The sequence below is a fragment of the Salvia splendens genome, chromosome 13, assembly GCF_004379255.2.
Source record: "Salvia splendens isolate huo1 chromosome 13, SspV2, whole genome shotgun sequence".
In the NCBI taxonomy this organism is placed as follows: Eukaryota; Viridiplantae; Streptophyta; class Magnoliopsida; order Lamiales; family Lamiaceae; genus Salvia; species Salvia splendens.
The window spans coordinates 30,375,813-30,390,051 of NC_056044.1; the positions used below are offsets into that span (position 1 = coordinate 30,375,813).

Sequence of the window (14,239 nt, forward strand, 5' to 3'; positions counted from 1 at the left end):
AATGTTTCGATGTCAAAATTTGATAATATTTTCGTGAATTTTCATATAATTCATGCAGCAGATTTCATCAATACAACTTGCAAAATATGTCAATATAATACATGGATAATGTCAATATGAAACTGTATTTACGTTTTCATGTATTCGTGTTGACATATTTAATACACTATATTGACAGAATGTTCCTCAACCCTAAATTTGGTAGTTATTATCTTTTTAATATTAAAAAATAAAAAATAAAATTACACATGATAATTTATAAATCATTAGATCTCCAAATTTCTATGGTCTTAGATTAGTTGTAGTTAGCAATTAAGAGGTGAGTTAGCAATTGATCACACCCCTACTCAGAATGTGAATGAAAGATAAAAGTCAATTAATTAAGAAGATAAATGTAGAAACAATAATTAAATAGATTAATTATTCACCTCTTTTGCGAATTAATATATATATGTAAAATTTACTCCTCTGTTCACGAAAAATAGTCTGTTTTACTATTTTGGGATGTCCACAAAAAATAGTCCAATTTTAAAAAATAAAAAGTTTCTCTCTCATATTTTACCCACTTTTTCTTCATGTCTCTTTTACTTTACCTATTTTTCCTCTCTCTCTTACTTTATCAATTTCTCATTAAACATGTGCCGGCCACAAATGGGACTATTTTTTTTTGGACAGGGGGAGTATTTCATTTAAGTATCAAATTCCGTTACCACTATTCTGAACTAAAATTGTTATTCAGTTACTCAAAAGTTAACTTATCCTGAGATTGAATTAGTCCAATATTAAGTATCAAATCCCGTCTATTAATTGAGTTAAACAAAATTCAATTTTATCTAATACTTCATCAAACCGAACACAAATATACAACGGATCGCATCATGCAAAACTAATGAACAATGATAATTATGACTATAGCAAAAAAAGTTCATAATTATGGCAATCTTTAAAGCAAAGCAATGTATGTATTATGTGGAAGCATGCACCTGTTTGTTTGCTAAAATGGTGGCTTTGGAGCATTATTAGAGTACTTGAAAGCCTAAAGCTAAGTGCATCTTAGTGGACTATATAAGTAATTAAATACTTACAAAAGCCACTCCCCGCGGCGGCGATTGGTGGCCCGCCACCACCACCGCCCATATCCACCAAATATATATAGCTAGCACTATATGTGTATATTCACTCTCATAGTCTCACTATAGGTACTTCAACAACCATTAGTACAATCTTAATATTGTTAATTTCATCTATATCTTGTTAATTAGGCCATCCATATCCCTCCCTCAATATCGTCTCAATACCATCTTATTCATTCACTATTCATGGGCTTCACTGCACTTTTTACCCTATCTCTTAACTAAGAAACAGCACCGGCAACCCTCCATCTCTTAACCATCTCATCCCTTAACTATTCATTCAATTTCATTTTTTATTTTTATTTCCAACAAATTCAATTAATATTTCATTGAAATATTAAATTAATACTAATAATTCATAAAATCATTAAAACCACGAAAATTACAACATCTGAAAATACGAAAATTACATAATTGAAATCCTAATATTACAATTTATTGAAATCCGCATAATCATGGGAAGTGATGTGATGATCGTCTAACGGTTGCCAAATTTTGCCTAAATGTGCTCCATTAGATTCTCCTGGAGTTGGGCGTGGGCGAATCACGTGTCCTTGCCCGAACACACAGTTGCTCTTGCAAAGACGGATGCACTCCACTGCAGGCGGACTACTTGCGGTAGAGCTTCCCGGGGTTTCATGGTCGAACAAATTTCCCGCATTAGGTCCTTCGTCGGCGACAATCATGTTGTGCAAGATTATGCACGTATACATGATGTCGACCATATTCTCCATAAACCACGTACGAGCTGGGGATTTGATAATGTGGAATCGAGCTTGTAGAACCCCGAACGCTCTCTCCACATCCTTGCGAGCAGCCTCTTGCTTCTGTGCAAAAAGAGTCTGTTTTTCGTTTATCGGTCTGTTGAACGTCTTCACGAATGTTGGCCACTTCGGATAGATGCCGTCGGCAAGATAGTACCCCATTTTATACTGGCGGTTTTTAGCGGTGAAGTTGATGGCCGGCGCTTTACCATTCAAAACTTCGCTGAAGAGGTCGGATTGGTTGAGCATGTTGATATCGTTGTTCGATCCGAGGACCCCGAAAAACACATGCCAAATCCATAGCTGGTAGTCGGCAACGGCCTCGAGTATAACGATGGGGTGGGTGCCTTTGTGGCCGCTCGTGTATGATCCCCTCCACGCCACATGGCAATTCTTCCATTGTCAATGCATGCAATCGACGCTGCCAAGCATCCCGGGGAATCCGTGCACTGTTTCGTTAAGTTCGAGCAGAAACTGACAATCTGCGGTGCTTGGCTTCCGGAAAAATTCATCGGTGAAGGCTGCACGGACACCTTTGCAGAAGTTCATCAAACACAATCTCCCAGTGCTATCCCCAATATGCAGGTACTCGTCAAACAAATCCGTCGTTTGTCCAGTAGCAAGCTGACGGATTGTTGCAGTACATTTCTGGAGTGTCGTGAGACTGGGACGGCCAATAGCGTCGAACCCTTCTTGGAAGTACTCTTCCCGGGTCGCCAATGTATTTGCGATATGCATAAATATCTCCCGCTGCATGCGGGAAGTAGGTATCTCCCCATACCGGGTTCTCACAAAAGTAATCTCGTACCAACCTTGAGGCGGCTTCCTCCCGGTCATGATGGATGTATTTCCGGGGTTGCTTTTGACGCGCCGCGGCTTCCTCCTCCTCCCTACGTCGATTTGCTTCTAGCGATTCTTCCATCATTCGACGCATTTGCTCAAATGGATCCATGAATGGATTAAATTTGGGAGAAGAAACATGTTTTGAGATGAAGAATGTAGAGTGTTTGAGTGAGAATAGAGAGTTTTTATGGTGGATAATTTGTGGGAATGATTTGATATTTATAGAAGTGATTGGGAGCTTTAAAGAAATAGAAAAAAATTTAAAATATTGGAAAAACGGTTATAAACTGCTAGTATTTTAGTGAGGGAATTTTTTTTATTTTTTTCAGAATTTAAAAAAAATAAAAAAAATACATTTTTCAGCGGATATAAACGACGCCCACTCGCGAGCCGGCGTGTGGTGAGCTGGCTCGCCAGCCTCCTCTCGGCGGAGGGACATTGAACGAGACCGAGACAACATCGAGCCAGCGATGCGGATGGTAATTTCAACCTAAATGAGAAGACAATAAGAAAAAAGAGGACTGGCATATGAAGTTTACATTTACTGTTTTTTCTTGTGAACATATTCATCTTTTTTGTGTGACCGTACTTTAAAAAAATAAAGGACATATTAGTATATCAAGTCAATATAATGTGAAATCAAATACTATTATAATTTAAAATATATATATTTCAAATGCGTGTTCAACCACGTGCATGTAGAGATGCCCACCGGTTCCGGTTCCGGCGGTTAATCGCAACCGCCGGTTCCGGTTCCTAACCAGAATCGTGTCAATTTTTTCGAACCGGAACCGTCGCATTTGGAACCGCGGTCCGGTTCCGGTTCAAGATTTTTTTTAACCGGAACCGTCACCGAACCGCCGGTTCCGGACGGTTCGGAACCACCGATTAACCGGCGGTTCCACGGTTCCGGCGAGGAAACCGAGGCGGCAGTGGGGGCAGCTTTTTCAGCCGGTTTTGTCAGCCAAAACCGACAGTTTTTGGTCCGGAAACCGACGGTTTTCGGTTCTGGTACGGAACACGAGGCTGACACGTTGCAGGTTTTGCAGACGGTTTGTTGACCGAACATGCGGTTTTGGCGGTGTAACCGGCGGTTCTAGCGGTTTTCCAAAATTCAAATTTTTTTAAATTTTGATTTTGAATTCAAATTCATCCATTATCCCCCCATTTCATGTTTTTTTATTTACGTTCCGACGACACTTGTAAATTGTATTACATTGTTGTATGTTGTATACTTGTATATGTATTGTAAATTGTAATGTATTGTTGTCCGTTACAACTCAAATTCAATAAAATTGATATCATTTTCACCTTATTCGTCTTATTTCAATTTAAATTATTCATTGTCTTGTTCCAATTTATTGTATAAGTCCAAATTTCAAATTACATAGAAAAAAAAAACGAACCGTGAAACCGCCGGTTTTCGAACCGGAACCGTTTAAACCGTCCGAAAACCGGCGGTTCCAAACCGGAACCGGAACCGTCGGTTTTCGAACCAGAACCGTGAAATACCTCACGGTCCGGTTCCGATTCCGAATTCCTATAAATCGGAACCGCCGGTTTGGAACCGTGGGCAACACTACGTGCATGGCCTCAAAGTTGCTTGAGATTTATGAATGGTTTAATAGAGACTATTTGGAATTAATGTTGTCATAAATGAAAGACTAAGACGCATAGACTAATCTTATACGGCATTTGTTCCGAGATTAAATATCAAATCGGGTCTTTCAAATATACTTCATCAAATCCGAACCACCATAATTGCCGCAGATAATCGATCTTACTATATACTAGCATTAGTGGGACAACCATTATTTTTATGCCATATCTATGAGATAATTGTGGACTTCAGTTTGAGCTTGCTATTTAAATCAGCTAGGCTGGTTTTAATTGATGGCCCGTTTATGTTTATTAGTGACCCAATCCGGGTTTGGCCCATTACTTAAATGGATGCTTCGATGGCTGCCACGTATGCCATCTCACACGGATCATGATGTTGAGCCGTTGGATCTAGAGTGTGTTTGTTTGTGGAGTTAAACACTCCCTGCGCCTCCTTGGTTACTCGGTCCGTTCATTTTTTTCTCTCTCTCTCTCTTCACATGCGTTTTCTCTGGCTTCTCTTTAGAACTTTTTCCCTCTCTCTGAAATAGCTCCCGATCTTCTTCTCCGGTGACTCCTTTCTCTGTTTTAGTGAGAATCGAGTGTGCATCTCTCAACTCCTGTGTTGATTCGGAGATTTCTTTGGTTTCGAACGGTTGAGTTCGATTCTGCCTGTTTGGTGGAAGATCCTCGGTTGATTTCTTAGATACGTGGGATTCGTGTGTTCTTGAAGCCTTGTGGCTGTGATTGTGAGTCATTTGACGTGTGAGGTGGCTACTGTGTTGTAGTGATCGGGAAACCCTAGGTTTTGGGGTTCGATTATTTCACTGTGCTCCTTTGTGATTTGTTGGAGAAGATTGAGGAGGCCCTTGGTCCTGTGCAGTCGTGTGTGAGACCTGAGTCATATCCTAAATCTTCTGTCCTATTTTCGTTCTTATATTTCCTTTGCGATTTAGATCCGAAAGGATCTTATATATTTTGTTACTAATTTCTGTATTAAGTGTGCATGAGATTCACAGAGTATAACTTGTGATATTCGATCGGTTCCAGATCCAATATAAGCTAGGGTTTACTGTAAATCTTGTACTAGTTGCATACGATTCTAGTTGTAACAAATATCTTGTAATTGGCTTGTTCCTTACTGAGATTAGCCATCTCAGTATTGATCCAATAACAAAAAGAGGTCCCGATAATTAGTGAACCTGAGTGATCTGATCCCTACATTCTCAATATCATTATGTGCCCTAATCTGGAAAATATTATCCGTAAGCTTTAATTAATATAACTTCACACAATCATTGCATCCAAAGAACCCCATATGGAATTATAGATCAAATTAAAATGATTGGGTTCAATTTTTATATAAATCTTTATAAATTTAAAATGTTGTATCAAAAAATCTATATATAACTTTTATTTAAGCCTATACATTTTGCCTTAAGTTCCATTTATTAATGCACAGATGAATCAGATTAATTAACCAACTTCTAGATGGAACTTTCGAATTTTAAGTGTATTTAAATGAGAAGCTGCAATTCAATTAAAATTAATTGAGAGCTCTTTAAATGTTTTGTGTACCCAAATGTCAATAACACACTTTATTTACAATGAAACTTACATGAACCCCATCCTAAATTCAATGATCAAGCTCTTAGCTCTATAGCATAATTATTCATAATGATCTTTCATGTTTGGTATGAAATATTGACGTGAAATTTGAACTGTCATTATATATTTATGTGAAATTGATTAAACTGTGTTGTGTCTAAATTAGTAATTTGGCCAACAGCATATGTTAAATTAATTATTTAATTAATATCTTAATAGTAAAAGTATAGGGTTAGATTTAACTCATTTAAGGCAATAAATATACGTAAACGATATAACACGCAATCAAATATTGTAGTACTACTCATTACGTATCCCAAGTGACGTAGTCAATCCCGTGGTCAATTTCAAAATTAATTATCTAATTTAATCTTTTTATTCAAATTAATAAATTGAGGTTGGCTGATTGATTCATATCTAATCATGGGGGATTGTATTGTGTCTCATTAATTTCTTTAATTCCCCCAACTAATTAATGGATTGTAGAAATTCGAATTTCAGGATTAAATCATATTAGTCGAACTCAAAAACATTCTGACTCATAACTCTTAATATATACTATATCATTTATTAGCAGTGTCTTCGTGAGTTTTTAGGATTAATAAAGTTTACATACACAGGCCTGCATATACTAATACACGTAGATATATATAAATTAATTATTAATGTAAATGCATCTTACATTTGTCAACCAATTAAAAGATGTTGTCATTGTAGATTTAAATATCAAACGAATTTTTGACTATTGTACATTGACTAGTGAGTAATTATTATATATGCCATGAATTATTTGGAAAATTATATTACCAGTTAATTAATAGCAACCAATTTCCTAGAAACTTACAGTATTTATTAAAAATGGAAAAAGTGCTTATCTGATAGCAATGCTTAATTTTACTATTTATTAGGCTATTGTCGATTGTCAACATGCATGTAAATCTTTGTAATATACTAATACAAGCCAGCTTCTCTTTATCATCATAATTAATAACTAAATAACACCAGATATTTCCAAGAAAATATCTTCAAATTTCATTAAATTTTCATTGCAATGGCATGCTGAACCCAAAAGCCCTGAATGAATGACATCATATGAAAAGTATATACTATCTTATTATCATATTGTTGATGGAATTTCTATTTTATTACACAACTTATATTTTTGTATCATCATTCACATTTAATATATTTTTTAAAAATCACTACTTAACAATCAAACGAGGTCTTATTGTACAACTAGCTCCCGTCGCCAAGTCAAATAGTAATTGTAAAATTATTTTTTTGAAATTTCAAATGCAAATTTCGGTATTTTTAATTTTCACGTGTGCTTTTTTCTACGTCCGCTCCTGTTAAAATATAGATTTAAATTTGAAGGCTCAAACTAACCAAAGCAAATTAAAGCAAGCTTATTTGTTGACATGATGGACTAATCACCTCGAAGTTTCATAATACTATTTCTCAATTACTTAAACCCCTTCTTCACTTTCTTTCTTTCCTCCCATTTGTAGAAAACACACACACACACACACACACATCACAAGTCACAACTACTAGAACACAAGCACAACATCATAGCATACTATACTATGCATTTCCATTTCTCCTACCTCTCCTATCTCTACAAATCAAAGCATAGCTAAACACCACACCTCTCCACCTTAGCTAACAAAAAAATGGCATTTCTATTTGTAGACAGTTTAGCCAAGAACAACAGTAGATTTGTACAGATCTCATGCAAAATCCTAGAGCTTCTCTTCCTCTCAATGGGCCTCGTCTCCACCATCCTCTTCCTCAAAGACGCGTTGAATCTTCCTCAGTATTGCAAAACCATTTTCTCAACCGCGACCGAGTTCTGGAGCTCCATCAAATGCTTCTTTTCCTCTTCCCCCACCACCATCACCGCCGTCACCATCAACCTCATGATCCTCCTCATATTCGCCTCCTCCCGCCGCCGCCACCACCTAGAAACCACCACCAGCAACTATATTCTTGGCCATGTTGATACTGATCTTGAATTCCAAATTGACCATGATCATGATTTTGATCTTGATCAAGACCAAGACCATGATCATGATCAATCACCCTTGATCCTTGAACCGCCGCCGCTCCCGCAGCCATCTGCGCCGCCGATTTGGGACGTCATAGAAGTAACTCCACTTTTGCTGCTGCCATCTGACGTGGCGCAGCCTATCCTCATCAGAGACAGCAACGCGACAAATTGGTACGATGATGATGTCTCAAATCAAGACAGTTCTGTTGGGTTACAAACCCATCTCATATCAAATGTGCAGTCGACAGTACTAACAAGTAGTACCGCAGTTGCAACGATTGAAAAATGGAAGGATGCGCTGATCATCGAAAAGGAGGCGGAGGAGAGAGAAGCGACGGATCAAGAAGAGGACAACACGATGGATGCCACGTGGGAGGCGATCACTGGGGGAGGGAAGCCGAAGCAGAAGCTGAAGCCGAAGCTGAAGCAGAAGAAGAAATTAGGACTCAAGAAGAGTGAGACGTGGGAGGAGGCGGTGTCGCAGCGGCGGCGGCAGCCGAGGCGGCTGGACTCGGAGGAGGTGGTGCCGACATCGCCAAAGTGGAGGGAGCTGAGGAAGGCGGAGACGTTCAACGACGCGGTGTCGGCGACGAGGAGAGGAGGGCTGGTGAGGAGAGATCCGTCGATGAGTCTCGAGGAGTTTAATCTGAAGGTGGACAGATTCATCAAGAATTTCAACGACGAAATCCGGCTGCAGAGGCAGGAATCTTACCAGAGATACTTGCGTATCATCAACCAGCGTGGCTAGTAGTAGCTAAATTGAGTCGATTTCTCACTTGATTTGCATTATTGATCATGCAATGCAATATATTGGTAAATATAGTAATCCGTTGCAGATTAATTCTCTTTCCATAAATTTATTAGTAGGATAGGATGATTATTTCTAAGCAATATGTTCGAATGCAAAGAATAAATCTAGAATTAATCCAAGATCTTGGAAATGGAATTGAATTGGAATTGAACTGTTTGGAAATGGAATTGAATTGGAGTTGGACTATGATACATGAACTTTTTGTGTGAAAATAGAGCGTAGCTCTTTAAGGTTATGTTCGCTGCACAGAATTGGAATTAGAATTCTATAGAATTGAATTTGCTGGCCAAATCCCTTTGTTCGGTAAAAATGATGTACTAATTGATATATGAAATTGAATTAGTATAAGTCAAGAAACTATATAGTGTGTGTGCATGTGTAGTGTGTATGCAATTGCGTGTGCGTGTGTGTGTGTTGTGTATGCAGTGTGTGTTGTGTATGCAGTGTGTGTTATGTGTGTGTGTTTGCGTTGTTAGAATATAAAAATCAAATCATGGAAAAATAAAATCATGTAACTTAGGAAATGATCTTGTAATTAATTGTAATTGATAATACCACCAAAATTAGAGGATCACTTACCATATGTAATTAGAGTCACCCTCTATATTAAGAGGCGTGCTCCATTGATGAATATATACAGAAAAGATCCCCAACAATGTCTGCTGCTTCTTCCCTCTCGAGTATCCAATTCAATATGGTACCAGAGCAGGTTGAGCAATAGGGACTCAGATTATAACATCATCATCATCGTCCAAATACCAATCCCGAACCTAGGCCAAGAAGCAGAAACCTGCAATCATCAGAAAAAACGATGTCAGAATCGGACAACAACGAGAATAAGAGTTCGTTGGTGAGCGTCCCCGACGACATCACAATGAAGTTTGTAGAGTTCCTCCGAAATCTTCAGACCACGCCAATCACCCCACGACCAACGACGGCGAGTGCAGACAACCTCGGTGAAGTAGTCATCTCAACCAAGCTATCGGGAGATAATTACCCACTGTGGGCGAACCTGATCAAACGGGCGATTGGGGGGAAAGGCTTAACCTCCCATATCTCGAAGGGTTCAATACCTCCGGCAGAAACCGATCCCAGCCACGAAACATGGCAGAAATTGGATCACTGTGTGTTCGGGTGGATCATCAACAACATGGAACCCGAGCTCGTGAATGAAGTATCACAATACCCAACGGCTCGAGAACTGTGGGAGAGGCTAGCCGTTACATACGGCAGTGGAGGCGACTCGCTCCAGGTATACGATCTACACAGAAAAGCAAGCAACATCAATCAGAGGGAATTAACCCTCGAACAATTGTGGAACCGACTCCAAAGCATTTGGATGTCGATTGATATAAAGAAGCCAAATCCGATGAAGGATCCAGAAGACATCGCGATTTACAACCGAGAAAGAAAAGAGACCAGGCTCTTCCAATTTCTAATAGCGCTCAATGACGGACACGAAGCAACCCGGAGAGATATACTCAAACGGGAGCCTCTGACCTCAGTACGGGATGCCTACGCGATCGTCCGACGAGAAGTGACAAACGAAGGAGTCCTTAAACCCCAGGTCATAGATGGAAGAGATCTACAAACTAATGGCGGAATTGGGATCGGACTAGCGTCCTGTGGCTGCGGACGACCGGGGCAGACCCCGAACCGAGGAGAAGATCGGCGAAATGACGAGGATAAGAACCGGCTTGTGTGCGGTCACTGTTGGGGGAGAAAACACACCAAAGATCAGTGCTTTCTCCTCGTTGGCTATCCCGAATGGTGGGACGAAATGAAGAAAAGGAGGGCGTCGAGGAATTGGCCGAATAGGAGAAACAGAGGCACTCCAGCAGCGGGGGAGAAAGACCGGGCTACTGGCGCTGCAAATGCAGCGGACAGCACCGGAGCCACCACCACCGGAAGAAGCGAAACCGCTGGACCAGAGAATGGAACAGCGGCGCAGATCGGAGAAGAAATCGCAAGTGCTAGGGTTGGCGCAGGTAATGAGGGGTTTAATTCTAAATTAAACCCCTCACCTTCACCCTTATTGCAATTAAGTCCCTCAAAATCCGAAATATATGAGAAAATACCCCATTCTCTATTTATGCGGCCCCCAAATAACCTTAAATTAGAGATTGACTCTATATACTCCCACATTGTTCGAAAAAGGCCCCCAGACTATAGGGAATTAGAATTTGAGCCACAAATTAATTGCAAAAACAATTTTCAAGTCCTAGAGAATATATCTGCAGCCTGTAGCATGTCTGAATCCTCACATAAGGATAAGGATTGGATTTTTTATTGTGGGGCGACCGACACTATGTCATTTGATAAGTCTGATTTTACTGGGATAACCAAACCTCACAAAAAATACGTTCAAACTGCCAATGAGAAATTACTTACTGTTCAGGGAACGGGAACTATTCAGATTTCACCCGCTCTAAAAATCTCAAATTGCCTATATGTGCCGACCTTGTCTCATAAATTGTTGGCAGTAAGTCATGTCACGAAAGAACTGAATTGCAACTTACTAATGCAACCATCTTTTTGCATGTTACAGGATATTCAGACGGGGACGATTGTTGGGCGTGGCACTGAGCGACGTGGTCTCTACTATATGGATGAGGTATCTCAACAGAGTATCGCGATGCTGACTCACGGATCCACAGACAGACAAGCTTGGCTATGGCACCGTCGCTTAGGACACCCATCACTAGGTTATCTTAAAGTTTTGTTCCCTAGTTTGGATAAAATTTCTCGTATGGATTGTGATACATGTTTTTGGCTAAGAGTCATCGACATTCTTTTAAACCTAATGATACCCGTGTGGATCAAGTTTTTTCCTTTATTCATTCTGATGTGTGGGGACCAGCACCTGTTACGGGTGGACAAGGGTTTAGATATTTTATACTCTTTATTGATGACTGTTCACGCATGACATGGATCTATTTTTTGAAATCTAAGTCAGAAGTTTTTGATAAATTTGTTCTGTTCTACACTTTCGTGCAAACCCAATATAAGAAAAGTATTCAAATCCTTAGATCTGATAATAGGGAGGGAGTATGTCAATGCCCAAATGCAACAATTTTTTGCCAACAAGGGCCTTATGCACCAAACCACTTGCCCTCACACACCAGAACAAAACGGGGTAGCAGAACGAAAGAATAGGAAAATCCTTGAAATGACCAGAGCTCATCTTATAGAATCCAAAGTCCCAAAATCTTTTTGGCCCGAAGCCATGGCCATCTCTGTCTACACCCTAAACCGTCTGCCCACTAAAGGACTCAACAAAAAATCTCATATCCAAGTCCTATCTAACCATACCCAAATACCTCTTCCACTCACTCTTGAACCCAAAATCTTCGGATGCTCTACCTTCATTCACATACCTAAACACGAGAGGACTAAATTCTCCCCTTGCGCTATAAAAGGTGTCTTCCTAGGATATGCCCAACAACAAAAAGGTTACCGGTGCTACGACCCCAACACCAAACGCATGTTCATCACAATGAACTGCGATTTCGTAGAAAATGAGTACTTCTATCACCAACTTAGCGGTCAGGGGGAGGAATATCAACCAACAGAAATTGTGAGTGACCCGTTAGGTTTGTTTCCAAGCATCCTTACCAGCCCTACGCCAAGTTCCGGTCTCGGTGTGGGTCCAACCGAGAAGGTTAGCTTTAACACAGAGCAAGTCGGATGCAGGTGGATCTTCACCATAAAAAGACGAGCCGATGGTTCCATTGAGAGATACAAGGAAAGGCTGGTCGCAAAAGGCTACACTCAGACGTATGGGATTGACTACGCCGAGACTTTCTCACCGGTGGCTAAAATGAGCACAGTAAGAATTCTATTGTCTGTTGCAGCAAATCAGAACTGGCCTCTACATCAGCTCGACGTTACTAATGCGTTCTTGCATGGAGAATTGAAAAAGGAGGAAGAAGTATACATGGAGATCCCACCTGGCTATTCTGGTGAATTCGGCACAGGAGAAGTATGTCGTCTAAAGAAGACGTTGTACGGTCTGAAACAGTCGCCCAGAGTATGGTTTGGGAGGTTCACCCAGGCAATGCAGAAGTATGGATACCAGCAAAGCAACTCAGATCATACTCTTTTCCTCAAGAAAAAAGGAGACAACATAATCTGTCTTCTAATCTATGTGGATGATATGATAATCACAGGAAATGACACAGCTGAGATCAAGAAGCTACGAGAAAATCTTTCTCAAGAATTTGAGATGAAAGATCTAGGAGACTTGAAGTACTTCCTGGGAATTGAGGTTCTACGATCAAAAAGGGGGATTTTCCTGCGACAGAAGAAGTACGTCCTAGATCTACTAACAGAGAAAGGGCTACTAGAATGCAAGCCAGCAGAGACGCCAATGGTACAGAACCATGGTTTAATGATAGAGGAAGGAGCAAAATCTGCAGACAGAGAACGCTACCAATGTCTGGTTGGAAAGTTGATCTATCTAGCTCATACAAGGCCAGATATCGCTTACGCAGTTGGAGTGGTAAGTCAATTCATGCACAAGCCGCAAGAAGAGCACATGAATGCTGTGATAAGGATAGTGAGATATCTTAAAGGGACAGTTGGCTACGGAGTCTTGCTAAAGAGAGAAGGACCATTGGAAGTCTCAAGCTACACTGATGCTGACTGAGCAAGCAATCCAATCGATCGAAAATCAACAGCCGGATACTTCATGTTCATAGGAGACAACCTTGTCACTTGGAGGAGTAAAAAGCAAAAAGTAGTCGCACTCTCTAGTGCCAAAGCTGAATTTCGAGGGGCAAAAAGTGGAATAACCGAGATTTTGTGGATACGGAGGCTCCTGACAGAAATAGGCTTCCCACCTACTCAGAAGAGTCAACTGTTCTGTGACAACAAGGCTGCAATCAGCATAGCCGAAAATCCTGTCCAACACGACCGAACGAAGCATGTGGAGATTGATCGGCACTTCATCAAAGAGAAGATAGAGAAGGGGATTATTGAGTTGCCCTTTGTCCGCTCAGAAGATCAACTGGCAGATATCCTCACCAAAGCTGTCCACCCGAAGGTGTTTGAAGAAGTAATAGGCAAGCTAAGCATCGGAGATGCCGTCACTTAGCTTGAGGGGGAGTGTTAGAATATGGAAATCAAATCATGGGGAAATAAAATCATGTAACTTAGGAAAGGATCTTGTAATTAATTGTAATTGATAACGCCACCAAAATTAGAGGATCCCTTACCATATGTAATTAGAGTCACCCTCTATATTAAGAGGCGTGCTCCATTGATGAATATATACAGAAAAGATCCCCAACAATGTCTGTTGCTTCTTCCTTCTCGAGTATCCAATTCAATATGCGTATGTCTGTGTTGTGTGTGTGTGTGCACGCGAGTATGTTGTTGTGTGTGTAGTGTGTTGTGTGTGAGTGTGTCTAATTTTATAACTATTTAGAAT

General features: G+C 40.2%; 1 protein-coding gene across 1 annotated transcript; it reads left to right on the forward strand.

Annotated features, from left to right (window-relative positions):
* Positions 1–7,370: 7,370 nt before the first annotated feature.
* On the forward strand, positions 7,371–8,975 carry LOC121760215. Its single transcript, XM_042155861.1, has one exon. The coding sequence runs from the start codon at positions 7,621–7,623 to the stop codon at positions 8,743–8,745; it is 1,125 nt and encodes a 374-aa protein (XP_042011795.1). The 5' UTR covers positions 7,371–7,620; the 3' UTR covers positions 8,746–8,975.
* Positions 8,976–14,239: the final 5,264 nt, after the last annotated feature.